Consider the following 17,274-nt stretch of genomic DNA (forward strand, 5'->3'; position numbering starts at 1 on the left):
GAGTGTCAGCCGACCCTGCGCCCTAGCTACCCCGGTGCTTTTCTGACCGGAAGACGCTTGTGGCCCTACCATAAAATAGACTTTAACTAAAGGTCTGCAGTATGGCTGGAAAGTAAGAAGTCTACCAACCAGACATTAGACATTGTGAGGAAGAAAAAGGGATACCATGATTGGAGTTTAGGGTGACTGAGAAAGTTTCTGCTGATGTTCATTCACCAAGATTGACCTCCAAGTAGGTGCCATTCCTATAGCAAAGGTAGACAAACCTGATTTAAAACCAGCCATTAAGCCTGCCCCCCGCCTCCTATCAAAGAACTAAGGAGTAGTTCCAGTTTACAGCTCAGGGTCATAATCGTCATTACATCTTGGTCCATCATATTAAACCCTCTGTGCTCTTATTAGGAAAATCTTAATTCTAACAGGTGGGCAAGATGGCCCTATAAAATAACTCTTTGAAAACAGCACTGGTATACTTAAGAAATAATGCTGGTTATATTTCTACTGTGTAAATCTCCCAACTGCCCAAGAGACCAGACTTGCAATCTGGTGTCTCTTTTTAAATTACTCAAAGTGTAATCTCAGGCTGGAGCTAAAAGAAATTTAAGGATGACAGATTATGTGGAATGTCTAAGCCTAAGGTTAGTAAAATATTCTATATGAGGTGACCATATCTTGGGTGTTAGCCTCTTCTAGACCAGTTCTCTTACAGTCTTTCCTTTATGAATCTTCAAGTATGAAGTGATTTCTAAGTGAGAAGGCATATTACTTTTATAACACAACTAATACTTCTATTGTCTCATGATTATGAAAATATACACAATAAATAATAACTTTATCTAATGAACCGTTATAAAGCCCCGCTCCTCCTCCGATCATAGGGAAAGTCTGCAAGGCTTGCTGTGGCTTGTTTTGAGCTGAGTGCAGCCATGCCTGGTCTCTGCCCCTCTTGTATAGTGTTTGGTTAGGCTCCTGTAGTTGAATGAAGCCTTTTAGAATGGCTGTGGCTTCGAATCCATACTTGGCTTCTCTCTCAAATGCATGTAAGCTCACAAAATGACTCTTCAGAGAACAGTAAAAACCATGGGGAATGTGAAAATTACAGCTTGGGTTTCAGAATATTAGTGTCTCATTTGCTTCCACCTAATTCAAAATAGCAAGCAAAGAGGAAAGGCTCTTCAGAGAGGAGAGAGATGACAGTCCTTGGCTACTGCCAGTGGTATTTACTTAGTCTTCCCTCAGTTGGTTAGAGAATAGTCTTTGAACTTCTAACATCTACCTCCTCTGAATTTAGATGTCTAAGAAATGAGAACCTTTAAGACACCATGATGGTCTGTTAGGAGTTCCTAGTTTAGTTGGAAGGGTAACAATAATGTATTATACCTGGCCTGGAGGTACAGGTCTGTGTATGCAGTTACGATTTCAAGTTGGAAGCCAACCAGACGGACATAGCAAGACCCTATGTAAAATAAGCTAAGGGGGTTAGTCCAGAGAGAGCTCAGGCAGTTCAACCCCCCGACCCCTCATGATAAAAAGAAACTATGTATGATGGCACACTTGTAATTTCAGCGCAGGGAAACAAAGAAAGGGGGATGTTTGGGGCTCATTGGCCAGCTAATTTAGTTTCAGACCAATGAGAGGCCCTGTCTCATAAACAAACAAACAAGCAAGCAAACACATAAAAAATGTACCTGTAGAGTGTTTACTTAGCACGTACAAAACCCTAGGTTCAAGACCCTGTTCTATAGAAATAAATGAGAGATAGACAAACAACAGACAATCAGACAGAGAGACAGACTGACACAGGTTTATATTTAAAAAAGAAAAAACCAGGTGTGATGACTCATGCCTATAATCACAAAGTCAAGAGTGTGAAGCAAGAGAGTCACTATAAGGAGCTTGAGGCTAGCCATTCTGTCTTGAGAGAAAGAGAAAGGATGGATGGATAGATAGATAGATAGATAGATAGATAGATAGATAGATAGATAGATAGACCAGGCAGGCAGGCAGGCAGACAGACAGACAGACAGACAGATAATGGTATCACAGGCCTTTAATCCCTCAGTTGATAAATGGACATAGAAGGACCAGGAATTTGAGGCCAGCTCCACTACATTATAAAGCTTGAAACTACACTCAACTACATGAGACCCCATTCCATACAAAACAGGGACTGACCTACCTTATCTTGAAGAAGTGGTACCCATGCCTTGCATATGAACTATCCTTCTCATGAGCATCTCTCTGTTAAATACCATGCTTAAATGTTACAATTGCCCCTCAGTGAACTCCAGCTCACTTCTCTGTGAGCTCTGTTTCTGAAGACAGGGAGAAGTGTTGAGAGCACAGCTCAGAGTGAGCTTTGCCAATAAGTGTGAAGTCCTGGGTTCAATACCTGCTGCTTCAAAAAGTAAGCAGAGAAAAGCTCCATTAACTGTTGATCTCAAGCTGGGTGTGGTGGTGCAGGCCTTTTTCCAGCCGTGGGGAAAGCAGAAGCAGGCAGATCTCTCGGAGTTTTAAGACAGCCAGGGCTTCACAGAGAAACCCTGTCTGGAGAAAGAAAAAAGAAAACAAAAAGTCAAACTCGGTATAGTGACTCCCATCTGTAATCTACGTACTTAGGAGTCTAAGACAGGGGGACAGCCATAAGACAGCATGGGTTACAAGTGGGACCCTACATATATTTATGTGTGTGTGTGTGGGTTGGGGGGAGACTACAGGGATACATGTAGGAGAAAAACTGTGACTTTTAAGTTCATTTTTTTTTTAAAGTTTTTGTTGTTGCTTTAATTTTAGGTTTAGGGAGAAAGAGTAAACGCTATGTAGGTTGCTACTTAGTTTAGATACTTTGATGGAGACTTAAGGTCTTAATTGATGATAGAAAACAAGATTCCACCTTCTATCCAGTTTCTCTCTGTGAGGCCTGCTCCCTCCACTCCTCTGCTCTTTCCTTTTGGCCAGCACAGCTCCCATCTTCACACAGTACTGGGCATGAGCCCCTGAGCCTAGATCTCAGCCCTCCTCTCCATCACCAGCATGCATCCTGTATCATAGGGGCAGTCACTCTTGAGGGTTGTTTGTTTGTTTGTTTGTTTGTTTGTTTTTAAGATAGAATTTCAATGCATAATCCAGACTGTACAGCCCGGAACTCACTGTTTACCCTCAGCTGGTCTCAAACTCATGGAAGCCATCTTGCTTCAATCTTGAAGGCTAACATTACAGATGTGCTCTTGAAGGCTGACATTACAGACGTGCTCACCGTGCTTGGTTTTAGGAGCCCTACTTCTCAGGAAGAGTTTAGATATTTCTAGAAAAGGATGGAAGGAAGAAAACGGTTAAGAACAGGGGGGAGCAAGGTCTGAAGGCAGAATGAGTAGACTCTGTTTTGGGTAGGGCATGGAGGGGATAATGGGTCAGAGGACATGTTTGGTCAATGTCTCCTGCTGTTCACCCCTCCCCTTCCCTTCCCTTTCCCAGAAGGCAGTATTTATACTCATACGTGTTAATGGAATAGTGCTGTTCTCTTACCACTTCACACCCCAATTAGGAACAACAAATCTATAACTCTATATAGATAGCTATAATATCAGCATACTTAAAACGTCCAATAGTCATATAAGCATTTATCTCTAATTAATGCTATCTTCCTACTCAACTCAAGTCGGTCTGGATCATGCATTCAAAACTGTTGAAAACACTCATGTGTCAGTTATGCCTCGGAGACTAGTTTATTGTACGGGAGAGCAAAATAAGGTGTTGTGTTGTGTTGTGTTGTTTTGATCACTAGCTAAACACCTGGTTAGCCAGGAACCTAACCATAGTTTGACTTCTTCGTTGACAACACTTTCTTTGGTTTCTATAAAAGTATAGGCTAAGTGCTCCGTCGGTCGGGGAGGAGGGAGAATTTGAGTTATAGATAACTCTCAGGATAAAAAGAAATCATTCCTAGCCCACCCTCAGAAATAACCCTATTAATATTTGAGTGAATAGGTATTTTAAAATTTTCAGTCATGGTCACATTAACATATGACTTTATTTTGTTTTATTCAATACTTTTCCCCCTTTGGGACCACATCATACTTTATAGCACAAGCTGATATTAAATTTGCTCCTTAGCCCTGGCTAGCCTCGCCCATGCTCTTTCTACCCCAGCACTGGGAGGTCATGCTGTGTATCCCAGGGTAGCCTGATATGTTTCTGAAAAGCTTTCTTCTTAAATCCCTCATATCTTCAGCCTCATACCCTCATGGTAATTTTGAACTTCCCCAGAGTCCTGCTTGCTTGCTTGTGAGACAACTTAGGCTAGCCTCAAACTAAGCTAGCGCTCTCTCTCTCTCTCTCTCTCTCTCTCTCTCTCTCTCTCCCCCCCCCCCCCCCCCCCCCCCCCCCCCCCCCCCCCCCCCCCCCCCCACAGGATTTCACTATGTAGCCCTGGGTGTCCTGGAAGATAGTGATATGTAGACCAGGCTGGTCTCAAACTCACGAGGAGCCACCTCCCTCTGCCTCCCCGAATGCTGAGATTAAAGGTGAGCATCCCTATACCTGACTTGGCCTCAGACTCCTTATGTAGCAGGAAATAGGCGTGAATTCCTGATTCTCCTGCCTCCACCCTCCCAAGCGTTGGAAATAGACATGCACCGCCATGCCTTGCCTGTCCCAACCTTGGACCCTGGATACATTTCCCATATTTTCCCACATTACACAAGGCTTGCCTGGCCCATTTGAATTTTTTTTTTTTCAGTGTGTAAGGAGATCGCTATCAGCTCATTTCTATTCCTGTTTGGGCACCTGAATGGGGCAGTTCCTTCTATTGTATGGCCTTTCCTCTGGGTTAATGTGAATCTGGGAAATCTGACTGAGATACACACCAGGAAAGTTGGAAACAAGCTCAGAAGCATGAGCAGAATCTGCTGAGTGTTGGCAGAAGGCAAGGCTCAGCCATGCACAGCTGTGTCGATGGACGGTGGCTTTGTGCCATGCTGATTGATAGGCCAACATATAGATAGCTTTACTAAAAGTCAGTTTGCTTTATAAAACGGAAGATGGTTCAGACCAACAGCCATCCTCTGGATTACCAACTAAAACGGAGTGGATGTCCTTGTTAGTAGAAATATATAAAGAATCTTAATTTTGATGCAAGATGGAGTTTGACTTTTCCCTTCTATAGTAGCCACATGAAACCTTTAGGGTAGTCGTCGTCATCATACACAGGATTAAGTTTATTCAGGTTTCTGATGTACTAAGCCCAATAATTTGTTGGTGGGAAGGGGGCAGAATAATTCTTGAAGTAGAATCTTATGTCATATCCCTCACCAGCCTGAAACTTATTTGTAGCTCAAACTAGCCTCAAACTCCGAGCAGATCCTCCTGCCTCCGTCTCTTTTTGAATGCTAGGAGTATAGGCATCAGCCACTGTTTGACCAGGCACTGACTGATGTTTGTCCATATTATCACATTTAAACTGAATAGAAACTCCCACAACTAAGTACAATTATGTTTTAAATTATTACGTGTGTGTGTGTGTGTGTGTGTGTGTGTGTGTGTGTGTTGCACATGTGTGCAAATGTGTGCCATGTGGAGATGAGAGGGCAGTTTGTGAGAGTCAGTTTTCACTCCTATAATACGGGAGTCTCAAGGGTCAAACTCAGGCCATCAGGTTGGCAGAGTAAGCACCGTTATCAGCCGAGCCATCTCTCTGACTCTAGACACCGTTACTGTCACCACTGTACACATAAGGAATTAGCTCATGCTTAAAAAAAAAGTACCATGGAGATAAGTAATACAGAGATGACACAAAACTGTGGGTGTGCTATAGATTTGAAAGTACCATTGGGGGGCTGGAGAGCTGGCTTAGCGGTAAAGAGCACTGACTGCTCCTCCCAAGGTCCTGAGTTCAATTCCCAGCAACCACGTGGTGACTCACAATCTTCTGTAATGGGATCTGATTCTGGTGTGTCTGAAGATAGCAACAGTGTACTCACACATATGAAATAAACAAATCTGAAGAAGAAGAGGAGGAGGAGAGGTAGGAAAAGGGAGAGAAGAAGGAGAAGGAGAAGAAGCAACCTCCCCCCTCCCAAAAAAAAAGAAAGAAAAGAAAAAAGAAAATACAATTCAGTAACTAAAATAAGGCAAGTGCAGTGATTCCCTAAAGATGGCCCTAAGCATTTCCTCCTTCTAGCTACGCATGCTATGGTTCTCTAAGGAGATGGCATGTATGTGGCCTCCCCGGATAGTCTCTGACTTTCAAGCCTAGACAGTAAAGCTGTCATGGTTGCTTGGTATTTGACATCTATGCCAAGATATACAATAGGGGGAAAAAATGCTCTTCTGGTGCTGAGACAGCTGGATAGCCACATGCAAGAATGAAATTGGCTTCTTACCTCACACCTTACATAATTAAGTCAAACTGTGTCATTGAAGTAAATATAAGAAAAGAGAACACGAGGGGGGTAAACGCATGTGCTTGGGCAAAGGCAAGAGGAAAGGAGATGTGTGGAACCACATCAAAATGAAAACTTGTGCTCTGAAAATGGGACCTGTTAAGTCCCAACAGGAGAAAACATTTAAACACTATACGTCTAAGGAGACACTTACCTTCAGACCGTGTAAAAATCAGTTAAACTCAATAATAAAAGGTTGTAACCAGCCAGGGGTGACGGCCCAGGCCTGAAACCTCAACATTTGGGTGGTAGAGACAGGAGGATTATGAGTTTGAGGTCATTGTGAACTATAAGAGACTGTTTCTCAGAAAAACAACACAATGGGCAAAAACGGTAAGCCATTCTTCCCTCCACAGGAAATACTCACAAAGGACCATAGATGTATGAAAATGATCGAAGTCATTAGTCATCAGGGTCATACAGACCAAACCCTTGATGTGATATAGTGTCACACCCACAGAACACATACAGTGGAAGAGAACAGCTGATAATGACTTTTTTTGGTTATAATGTGGAGAATTTGGAAAGCAGTCTGGCATTTTCCCAAAAAGCTGAACAGTTTCCACATGGCTGAGCAATTCCATTTCTGTATATATAATGGGAAAAGAAGAAGAAACACACACACACACACACAATGCTGTACAGTCAGGGGTTTGCATGCATTGCTTAATGGCATGATAGGAGAAACCTATTACTAGGTGAATTTGGCATTGTATGAACATTATGTAGTACACTTACACAAACCTAGGTAGTATAGGCTATTGCATGTATGTATGGCTTATTGCTGACTAAGCTGAGGTGAACAAAAACCATATATTAAAAGAGAGAACCAAGCACAGTGGTCCGTATCTATGTTTACAGCATTTGGGAAAGAGAGATGGGAGGATACAGAGACCTGGGCTAGTCTGGGCTGCAGTCTGTTAGTAGCTGTGCGGTATTTGTTGTTGTTTTGTTTATGTTTTAGTTGGGGGATGACAATGTTGTACCCTGTACTGTGGGGATTGCCACATGATAAAAACCGTCGACTTGTACCAGCTAAGTGAGTTATCATATGATATATGAATTATATCTGAATAAATCCAGAAGTGAAGTGAGGGGCGAGAAGGCAGATGCAAAGTCAGCATCCTGGTAGCGGTTGCTTCCTCTTCCTGGAGCCCTGGAGCTTCATGTGTGCAGCTCAGGTTGCCTTCCATTGCAGAGGCTATATCAAGACGTAGTGCAGGGTTGAATATCTGGCTCTGGCTACCCCTTCACACAATTGTGAGAGGCCTTCCAAGCTAGAGCCACAGAGGGGACTACGGAGTTAAATCCTGGGAAATCTATAGGATACTTAAGAGACAATGAAATGATGATTCAACCCACCAAATGAGAGGTTTTTTTTTCTTAATTTTAAAGAATCTTTATTTTTACTGTGTTTGGGTGCTTTGCCTACATGTATATCTGTGTACCATGAGAGGGCCTGGTCCCTATGGTGGCCAGAAGAATAAGTCCGATCCCCTGAGACTGGAGTCATAGATGGTTATAAACTGCCATGTAGGTGCTGGGAATTGAACCTGGGTCCTTTGGAAGAGCAGCCAGTGCTTGCCATCTCTCCAGCCGCTGAGAGTAATTTTTATACAGCAGAAGGCAATCAGAAGCCAAATGCTTGCTCTAACATGAAGGCTTCATGTACATACTAAAATCCAATCTTGGAAAAGACTGGGTCTTAAGGAGCAACCAGGATGGGGCCCGGCCGTTCTTGGATTGTTAGGGGAAATGAATACGGATGAGCTGGGGACACTGGGGTGTTTTAAATGGCAAGCTGGACGAGCTGAGCCTGCCAGCTGGCCTCTTTCCTGCAGCCTTGGCAGGAGCAGGTAGCCAGCCACTTGTCCAGAGGCCACCAGCTCCTTAGCAGAAGTCCAAAAGGACAGAGCAGGTCATGTTTCTGGTTACATGAGGCTCCAGGAAGTAACCCTCTGTGCACTTGTCCACTCAGCACCTCAAAAGGAAAGCAGCGCCCATGCTGGAAGAAGCTGAGTGGGACCAAAGGCTAAGAGCCTGCGCCAGAAAGTGGAGAGGACGTTTAACAACCATGCTAATTTAATTACATTATTGGTTCATTTAGTGTGTGTGTGTGTGTGTGTGTGTGTGTGTGTATGTGTATGCACGCGCGCACCACAGCACACATGACCTTCAGAGAATCCTTTTTAGCAGTAGGTTCTGTCCTTCTACCATATGATCCCTAGAGATAGAACTCAGGGCATCAGGCTTAGAGGGAAGCGCCTTTACCAGTGCATCATCCCATCAGCCTGTGGATAAAGTTTTATTTGTTTGTTTATTTACTTGCTTTTTTTAAAGACAAACATGTAAAGTAGTGTCTCACCATGTTGTCCAAGCTGAATCTGAATGAAAGAACCGTCCATCTCAGCTTCCTGAGACTAGTGATACAAAGCATGTCCCACCACGCCTGGCTTTGTAAGGACATCCTTTTCAATACACATGTGGATGCAGTGTAGCTGGGAATTCATGAAAATTATTTGCTGGTTTGGTTTTTTGGGTTTTTGTCAACCTGTTATATAAGGAAACACCTCTAAACAGCTCAGATGGGGCTGTGACCTCCAAATGTTAGCTGTTAAGTAAGCAGATGCTACCCAAGTGGATCTAGAAGAAGTACAGTATCCGGATTGATAAGGACCTGAGAGTTCTGGCAGGAAACGATGCCCAAAATGTGAAAAGTGAGGAGACAAATGTTTCTTCTGTTTTCATTCGAAATTCCATGAGGGTCTTCAGATGTGGGGGATGGTGGTGTCCTTGTTTGTCCTGTGGGTGCGTCCGTCCTTCTGCTGGAGTCTCATCCTCAGCACAGGCTCCCAGATCTCTCTACGGGGCTTTCATTGATGTCATTTCATTCCTAGGGCTCGGCAATGTCATTTCGTCTTTCTCTCAGTGCTCAGATAGCTGCTGTATGTCCTGCATTTTTTTTTTATGTTCCCCATTAATAACAGTGGGGTTCATTGGTCTGATATTGAAAACCTACTAAAACTTGGTAGTTCAAACAGCTCTGGTGTACTCTTTCTTCTCGCTCTATGGGTCACATGGATATTTGTCTGCTATTTTTCCTGGGTTCCTATGTATGGTTGCTGGTGGGTCCACACTGGGTTTCTGTTGGCCTGGCAGGTCCAAGATGGCCTCAGTGTCTGAGAATTGGTCCTGGCTATTGCCTCCCACCCTGGTTCTCCTTGGAGCCATTCTACTAGAAGCCTGCACCTGCTTTTTACGTGGTGATTTCAGGATGGCACCCCCAGGTAAAGGTTTGTTAGCTCTCTCTGGTGTACTGGATGGCTTAGGCAAGAGACACTTGTTAGTTGGGCATGGTGGCACACGCTTTAATCCCAGCACTTGGGAGGCAGAGGCAGGCGGATTTCTGATTTCGAGGCCAGCCTGGTCTACAAAGTGAGTTCCAGGACATCTAGGGATACACAGAGAAACCCTGTCTCGAACCCCCCACCACCCCAAAAGAGACACTTGTTTTTTAAGTCAAGGTCAAAATGCCAGTCAGTTCAGTGGGGGCTTGTTTCTTGTGTACACATAGATGGCTGTCTTCTTACTACAGCTTCACTTGGAGACAGCCAAGAAGGAAGAGGCAAGATCTTCTTTTGTCTTCTTTTCAAATATTTCTATTTCTATTATTATTATTTATTTGTTGGTGTGTATGGATGGTGTATATGTGAGGTGGACATATGCATGTCACAGTGAGCATGTGTGGGTGGAGGCCAGAGGCCAACTCTGTGATTCTCTCCTTCCACTCTTACCTGAGTTCTGGGAGTCAAGATGACTGGGCTTCCATGGCCAGTGCCCTTATCTTCTGAGGCACCGTACTGGCTCTCTTTCATCTCTCTTCTGAAGCTCACCATAAGGGCTTTAATCTCAAAAGCTAATTATGCCCAAACTCCTTGTCTCCAGGTGCCATCACATTTAGAGAGTGACTGTGTAAATTGGGAGTGGTGACACATAAAGTCATCCCACAATTTTAACACAGGAGTCTAGGAAATGGGATTGGAAAACAGTGTAAGCCAATTAAGAAAGACGGGGCATTAGAAAACTCCTAAGTATTCTGCTTGCTTTCATTCCTTTTCCTTTTTTAGAAATATCTATCTATCTATCTATCCATCCATCCATCCATCCATCCATCCATCCATCCATCTATCCATCTATCTATCTATCTATCTATCTATCTATCTATCTATCTATTATATAGGAGTACACTGTTGCTGTCTTCAGACACAACAGAAGAGGGCATCGGTTCCCATTACTGATGGTTGTGAACCACCATGTGGGTACTGGGAATTGAACTCAGGACCTCTGGAAGGACAGTCGGTACTCTTAACCACCAAGTCAACTCTCCAGTCCCATCCTTTTTCTTTTTTTTATTCCTTGTGGAGTATGGAAGTCAATGCTAGGGACCAGTCCCAGGCCCAGGTAAGCACTGAGTTAGACCTCCAATGCTGCCAACTTTTCAAGGTGAATAACTTGAATGCAGCCTTGTAGTCTGTGTTTCTGGTTTTTGTCTAATTACGAGGAGAAAAGGTGTCTTGCTTACTTCTTACACTGACCCTCTCTTGGAATTGACATTTGTAGCAGCATACGACAGCTACATCTGTCTGTCTGACAGCTCTTCCGTGATACTTCCCGGAAGCCTATGGTGTTGGATTTCAAATGAGCCATTTTCCTTTTGTATATATTTACTTTACTTTCCTTCTCTTTTTCTCGCCCCTCCCCCCCCCCAGACTGATGAGCCCTGAAACTACACTCCTCCAGCCTAGAGAGGAGGAGGGGGTGAAGTATGAGCGGACCTTCATGGCATCCGAATTCCTGGACTGGTTGGTTCAGGAAGGTGAAGCCACAACAAGGAAAGAGGCAGAGCAGCTTTGCCACCGGCTTATGGACCACGGGATCATCCAGCATGGTGAGTGGACCGGTCAGTGCTTGCCGCGGCGACAGACTAGTCTCATAACCTGTGGCTTGTAGGGACACACACTTATTCCTCATTCCTGTCCCCCGAGTCGATGTGTCTGGGCACTGTGACTTGTTTCTATGTTGAGAGTCAAGTTCAAGTCCTCGAGTTTCTTGCCCTGCCTGTTTATTTGAGATCAGTTTAAGGAGATGTATTATTCTGCAGATGCGTCAGCAGACACTAAAGAGGAAAGGCGAAGTCTTCTTTATTTTTAATTTTATGTCTATGGGTGGCTCACCTCCATGTGTGTCTGCTTTATGTGAGTGCTTAGTGCCCACAGAGGCCGGAAGAGGGAGTTACTGATGGAGCTGTGAATTGCCATACGGATGCAGGGAGTTGAAGCTGGATCCTCTGAAAGAGCAGACAGTGCTCTTAACTGCTGAGCCCTCTCCCCAGCCAGGGAAGGCAGATGCTTAGAGAAGTATCAGAAGCTCTGCTTAGGTATGATGTCACATCACAATTCCACATACAGCTGGCCCTCACAATGCATATTGTTCACTCCGAAGGCGAAGGCAGGAAGATTGGAAGTTCACAATCCTTCAATCCTTCAGAGCCAGCCTGAGCTATGCGAAACTCTCCAAAACAAACAGAGAGGACTGTCCAAGGTGTGGCCCACGACCATAGGCAAATAGAGGGTGGAGAGGTGGTGGTGGTGGGAGAGAGAGAGAGAGAGAGAGAGAGAGAGAGAGAGAGAGAGAGAGAACCGAAACAGTTTGAGCATCATGACGAAAAACAGACCTGGAGACATGAGGGCAGAGAGGAACAGCCTGATATGAGTAGCCTGCCCTGCCACCTGAGGCCATGGAAAAGCCCCAGCCCATGCTGCTGTGAAGCACCCGGTATGGGTCTGTGGCCATGCAAGGAGCAGGAGTCATGGTCAGTGTTAGTGACTCCTATTACCACCAAAGCGTCATGTGGGCATCCCTTGTCTGGGCTGCCTCCTAGGATCGTGTGAATGTCCAAGGGCTGTGCAAAGCTGGGCCTGCCCCTCACTGGCTGCAGCATTCCAGAGGACTGGCCCTGCACCATGAGTACCTGGGTAACACAGTTGACTCTGGTATCAGGGGTGCAAGTGAGCCGGCCCCAAGGGTGTGAACGTGGGAGAGCAGGCCCCATCACTCTCCCCTTACCTCTTGCCAACTGTGGGAGAGCTGGCCCTGTCCCACACTGGCTGTAGCACTCAGGAGAGCTGGCCTTGGACCTCACTTAGGCAGCATAGAGCTTGCCCTAGTGGTATGGATACAGGAGAACTGGTGGGCTGACTGTCTCAGCCACCACCCAAGCCCAGATCCAGAGCTGTGAGTTGGCCATCCCCGCATCTACCCCATCTATAAACTGCTACAACCTGGGAAGGAGCCAGTCCTGCAGATCCAAAGCTACAGGATCTCCGCAACACAGGGCAACAGCAGGATATCTAAAAGGGGTCTCAGTGAGGATCCAGTATTGACAGTGTAGCAGAAGCCAGAGGCCTCCACCAGCGACTCATTTCAATGACTAATTGCAAATAAAGATGTGTGGACAAGGGGGTGTACTGTGGGACCCACTACAGCTTCCTCGACAAGACGATTTTTGATGTTGTCGTTGTTGTTTGTTTTGTTGCAAGGGCGGAGGGCAGATATGAAGGGATGGGGAGATGAGTGAGATCGGAGTGTATGATTTGAAATTCATAAGGAACCAATAAAAAGTTTTTTTTAAAAAAGAAAAAAACATTAAAATAATTCAAAAAAGAAATAAGCAGTTTTGTTTGTAAGACCTGTTGTCCATGACCTTAGGCAGGTAATGCTTGAGACAGGAGAATGACGTGCAGTACAAGCTGCAGTGGTGAAGAGGGAACACAGAGGGGCTTTAGAAATGTTTCCTGCCTGATGGGATAACGTGTAACGATGCGATATAACCTTTGGCTAAGAGTTTTATTATCTCAACTGCACAACAAATAACTTGAAAGCTTAACCAAAACTTAGTGGCCCACATCAACAACAATAAATTTTATGAATGTGAAATGATGCCTCATAGATTTCAATGGGTCAGGAGTTGGGGTGAGGCTTAGCTTGCTGGGTCTCTCATCTGAAGATGGAGCCACACTGTTAGTCAGAGCTACAGGACTGGAAGATTCCCCTGCACAAGGACTTCCTTGTTGCCGAACAAGTTGACTGTGGCTGTTGGTAGGAGACTTCTGTCCGCGCCTATGTGGACTTCATCATGCTATCTGAGAATCTGCATAGCACAACAGCATCACATCCTCCAATGGGAGTGAGCCAAGTGAATAAAAGAAGTCATAGAGGGAGTCACACGGTGTCATCTCCTCAATCATCTCTTGGATCTACATTTGACCCTACTGATGTGGAGGAAGGCAAAGAGTGGGATAGCATTAGCTACATCGGATGCATTTGAGATACATTGCAGGCTGGCTATCACAAGAGCACAGCTGGGATCCCAGCTCCACCAGGTCCAGCCTGTTACTTTCTCTTATCTGGGAAGTGAGGATGTTCTCATTGGGCAAATGTAGAAATAAATGAGCAGGCATAGAGCTCTCATTTAATGCCCCTGCTCTTAGTAACAACCCACTGAGTTAATCTCCCTGCAAGGTGTGGGCTTGGGACAAAGAGGAGGTTGGAAGCATGCCATCATTCCCAAGTCTATGTGGAAGGTGACGTTAGAGTCTGTGAGCTCCTTCCCCAAGCCCCTCTGCCTTGCCAAGCTGAGGATTTCAGTCACAAGAATATGACAGTGGAACTAGAGACGTGAAAGAAACTTAAATTTAGAGTAATGTTTTCCTAACTCTAGAATGCAACCCTCTAGGGGGCATGAAATAATTACATTTAGTGTGTTCACACCCACCTTGACCCATGGAGATATCAGAGGACAACTTGTCAAGAGTCTGTTCTTCCCTTCTGCCGTGTACTCCCCGGGAATCGAACTCAGGTTGTCAGGTTTGGCAGCAAGCACCTTTACTCACTGAACTATCTCACTAGCCCTGTGATACCATTTTTGAAAACCTTTTTCAGCTCTGTGAATAATGAATGCAAATGTACGTTTTTACCCCTCATGGTCCACTCAGCAGACCTGGGAACATGTTAGAAATGAAGAAACTCCCACCCTTTCCACGTTCTGCTGAGCTTCATCTCTATTTTACCACGATCCCCATGAAATTAGAATGTACATAAGGTGCTGAGCATGATGGCATATGCCTGTAGTGTCAACATGGGGAGGTAGAGGTTGGAAGATACAGCATTTAAGGTCATCCTTGACTATATATCAAGTTCAGCCTTAAAGCATGAGGGCTACTAAGCCCAACTACAATAGAAAATAATAGGGCACAATTGTGTAGTAATTTTTTGTGATTTTGCAAAAACATTTGTTTATACATAAATAATATAAATACTGATAGTCATATAGTATATGTATCTACAGAGAGGTATGCATAGTTAGATATGGTCATGTGTTGTACTCTAAAGATTATTTGTTCCTCTGCTCTAGGATTAAGTATTTAAGAGCAGCGAATGTGGGAGCATTGGCTCCGTTGGCTTTCAGTGTATTCCTGGGCATCCCCTCTGTACCACTCCTACCGTGTTGAACTCACATCTGACTGTTGATGACCTTATGTGTCCATGGCTGGATTAACTTCAGTGAATATGGGAGTTGTAGATGAAGCATGGCCCCAGCGTGTTCTCTGGCCTTATGTAGCTGATAGTCCTGTAACTATAGAATATAAGATAGCTATAGAAGCAATCCATAAAGGGTACAGGATATTTTATGTGTATGAGTTGTAAAAGTAACTTTTATTTGTCTGCACTTATTGTTGTCTCGGACGTTTACTGCCTCAGCTGCTAACTTAGGCCTGGTCCTGGAAGCTTCTAGCCTTCATGTAATCTTATCAAGGCCTAAAATATTTTCAGCCTCTGAGACTTGCTGCTAAACAAGCTCACCCTTTCCTAGTTGTTGTTGTTGTTGTTCTTCTTCTTCTTAAGATTTATTTATTTTTATTTATATGAGCACACTGTAGCTGTCTTTAGATACACAAAAAGAGGGCATCAGATCCCATCCCATATGGTTGTGAGCCACCATGTGGTTGCTGCAAATTGAACTCGGGACCTCAGGAAGAGCAGCCCCCTTTCCTAATTCTTTCTGAATTTTTGCTGGCTGGTCAACTCAGCTGTTCTGGTTCAAAACTTCTATCCATGCTGACTGATTCAATCTGGATTCTCTTTCTTAGCCTCTCCTAAATTGTTCTGTTTGGTCTCATACTAACTGTGGCAGTATCTTCTAGTCTTTTGGCTTCTTCTCATTTTTTTACTTGGTTCTCTCTTCAACCTGTCTCTGTAAAACTCTACAGGTAAAACTGCCTCTCTTTCTCTCTCTGCACTCCTTATGTAGCTTCCTTTTCCTCTCTCTCCTCTTCTTCTTTGTCTGCCTCTCAGTTAGGTATCACTTTCAAACAAAGGTGCTTCATTCTACAAACTAACTTTACCTTAGTTGTTTAAAATTAAAGGCGTATACTAATGGTGTATGTGCATTCCAGCCAAGGGGATTAACAGTGTGTGCTGACACTGAGCCACACCATAACTAGTAACACCCTTTTTTCAGTAAATAATACAATCTAAGGGTTCACAGTGTGATCAAATACCCTACAACAATGAGTTTTTACCTGTATATAGCACCACGTGTATGTCTGGTGCCCACAGAGGCCAGAAGAGGACATTTTATTCTCTGGAACTAGAGGGCTTTGAGCCTTTATGTGGGTGCTAGGAATTGAACACGTGTCCTCTGCAGGAACAACAAATGATCTTTAACCACTGAGCCCTCTCTCCGGCTCTTAGTAATTTAGTCTCTTAAATCTAATAAAGTAGCTATTTTTAAAGTTTTTTTTTTTGCTGCATTTGATATGAGATCTATCACATTTGATATGAGATCTATCATCTTATCAAAGTTGTAAGAGTACACATACAGTATGGTAACGAAAAGGTAGGCATTATTGTTTTCATTAATGCATCAAGAAATGAAGATAGCAGTAAGTTAGACAGTTTGTCTGAAGCCTCGTAGGTAAGAATAGCCAATTGGGTATTACTGCTAGTAAGCCTGAACATGGTCTCAGAGTGGCTGCCCTTTTCCCCAGTGAGCAAAGGCAGTTTCCCTGTTTGAATCTACCATCATTTTGTTCCAGAAAGAAAAAGCCAGATGATCCCAAGTTTTATGAGAAAACCAGTTTCTTACCCTACAGTCTACTGACTCATTCTGTAGATGAGAAAAGACACCAGATGCCAGGAGTCGTTTCCAAATTATTTCCAAGGGATGAGTAATTATACCTCAATTACCGTGTGGCTTTATAATGCTGTAACCTCCATGCCATAAAGATGAGCCATGGGAGATAACATCAAGGCATTATTAATAGAGAATCTGGATGCAGTCGAAGGTTCCTCCTAACTGTAGGAGGACTAAAAGTTCTGTATGTAGAGTCTAGAGTTTCAAGCCCATTTCTAACATTACCAGATTTCTAAATTCAGACTTAGGAAAACACAGTCACCACCGTTAGAGTCCTCATTGACATTCTAAATTGTGTAGCCATTAATTCCAGAAGTTAAACATTAAAGCAAGTTAGCCCTTAGGCTTCAACTACAAGGTCTCTGAATGAAGTCAGGCAACAAGGTTGAAACTAGTTACTGTGAGCATCAGGCCTTCTCAGGAAATACTTTGTCCATGAGTGGTAAATGATACTTTTACCCAGGCAGTAGTTATTAGATGAGTAACTAGCTGGCATTCTTGTTTATGGACATGTATGTATCTCCGCAGGCATTTGTACATACTTATACATATGCTCATATATATATTTTTTTTTTTTTG

At 43.9% G+C, this 17,274-nt stretch overlaps 1 protein-coding gene across 1 annotated transcript in view; it reads left to right on the forward strand.

Annotated features, from left to right (window-relative positions):
* The window catches only part of Deptor (DEP domain containing MTOR interacting protein), a 140,776-nt gene that overhangs the window by 54,837 nt on the left and 68,665 nt on the right, over positions 1–17,274 (forward strand). Inside the window, exon 4 of the mRNA XM_021183757.2 lies at positions 11,210–11,388. Within this exon, the coding sequence (XP_021039416.1) occupies positions 11,210–11,388 (179 nt within the window). The remainder of the gene's footprint in view (positions 1–11,209; positions 11,389–17,274) is intronic.

Source organism: Mus caroli, chromosome 15 (assembly GCF_900094665.2).
Source record: "Mus caroli chromosome 15, CAROLI_EIJ_v1.1, whole genome shotgun sequence".
In the NCBI taxonomy this organism is placed as follows: Eukaryota; Metazoa; Chordata; class Mammalia; order Rodentia; family Muridae; genus Mus; species Mus caroli.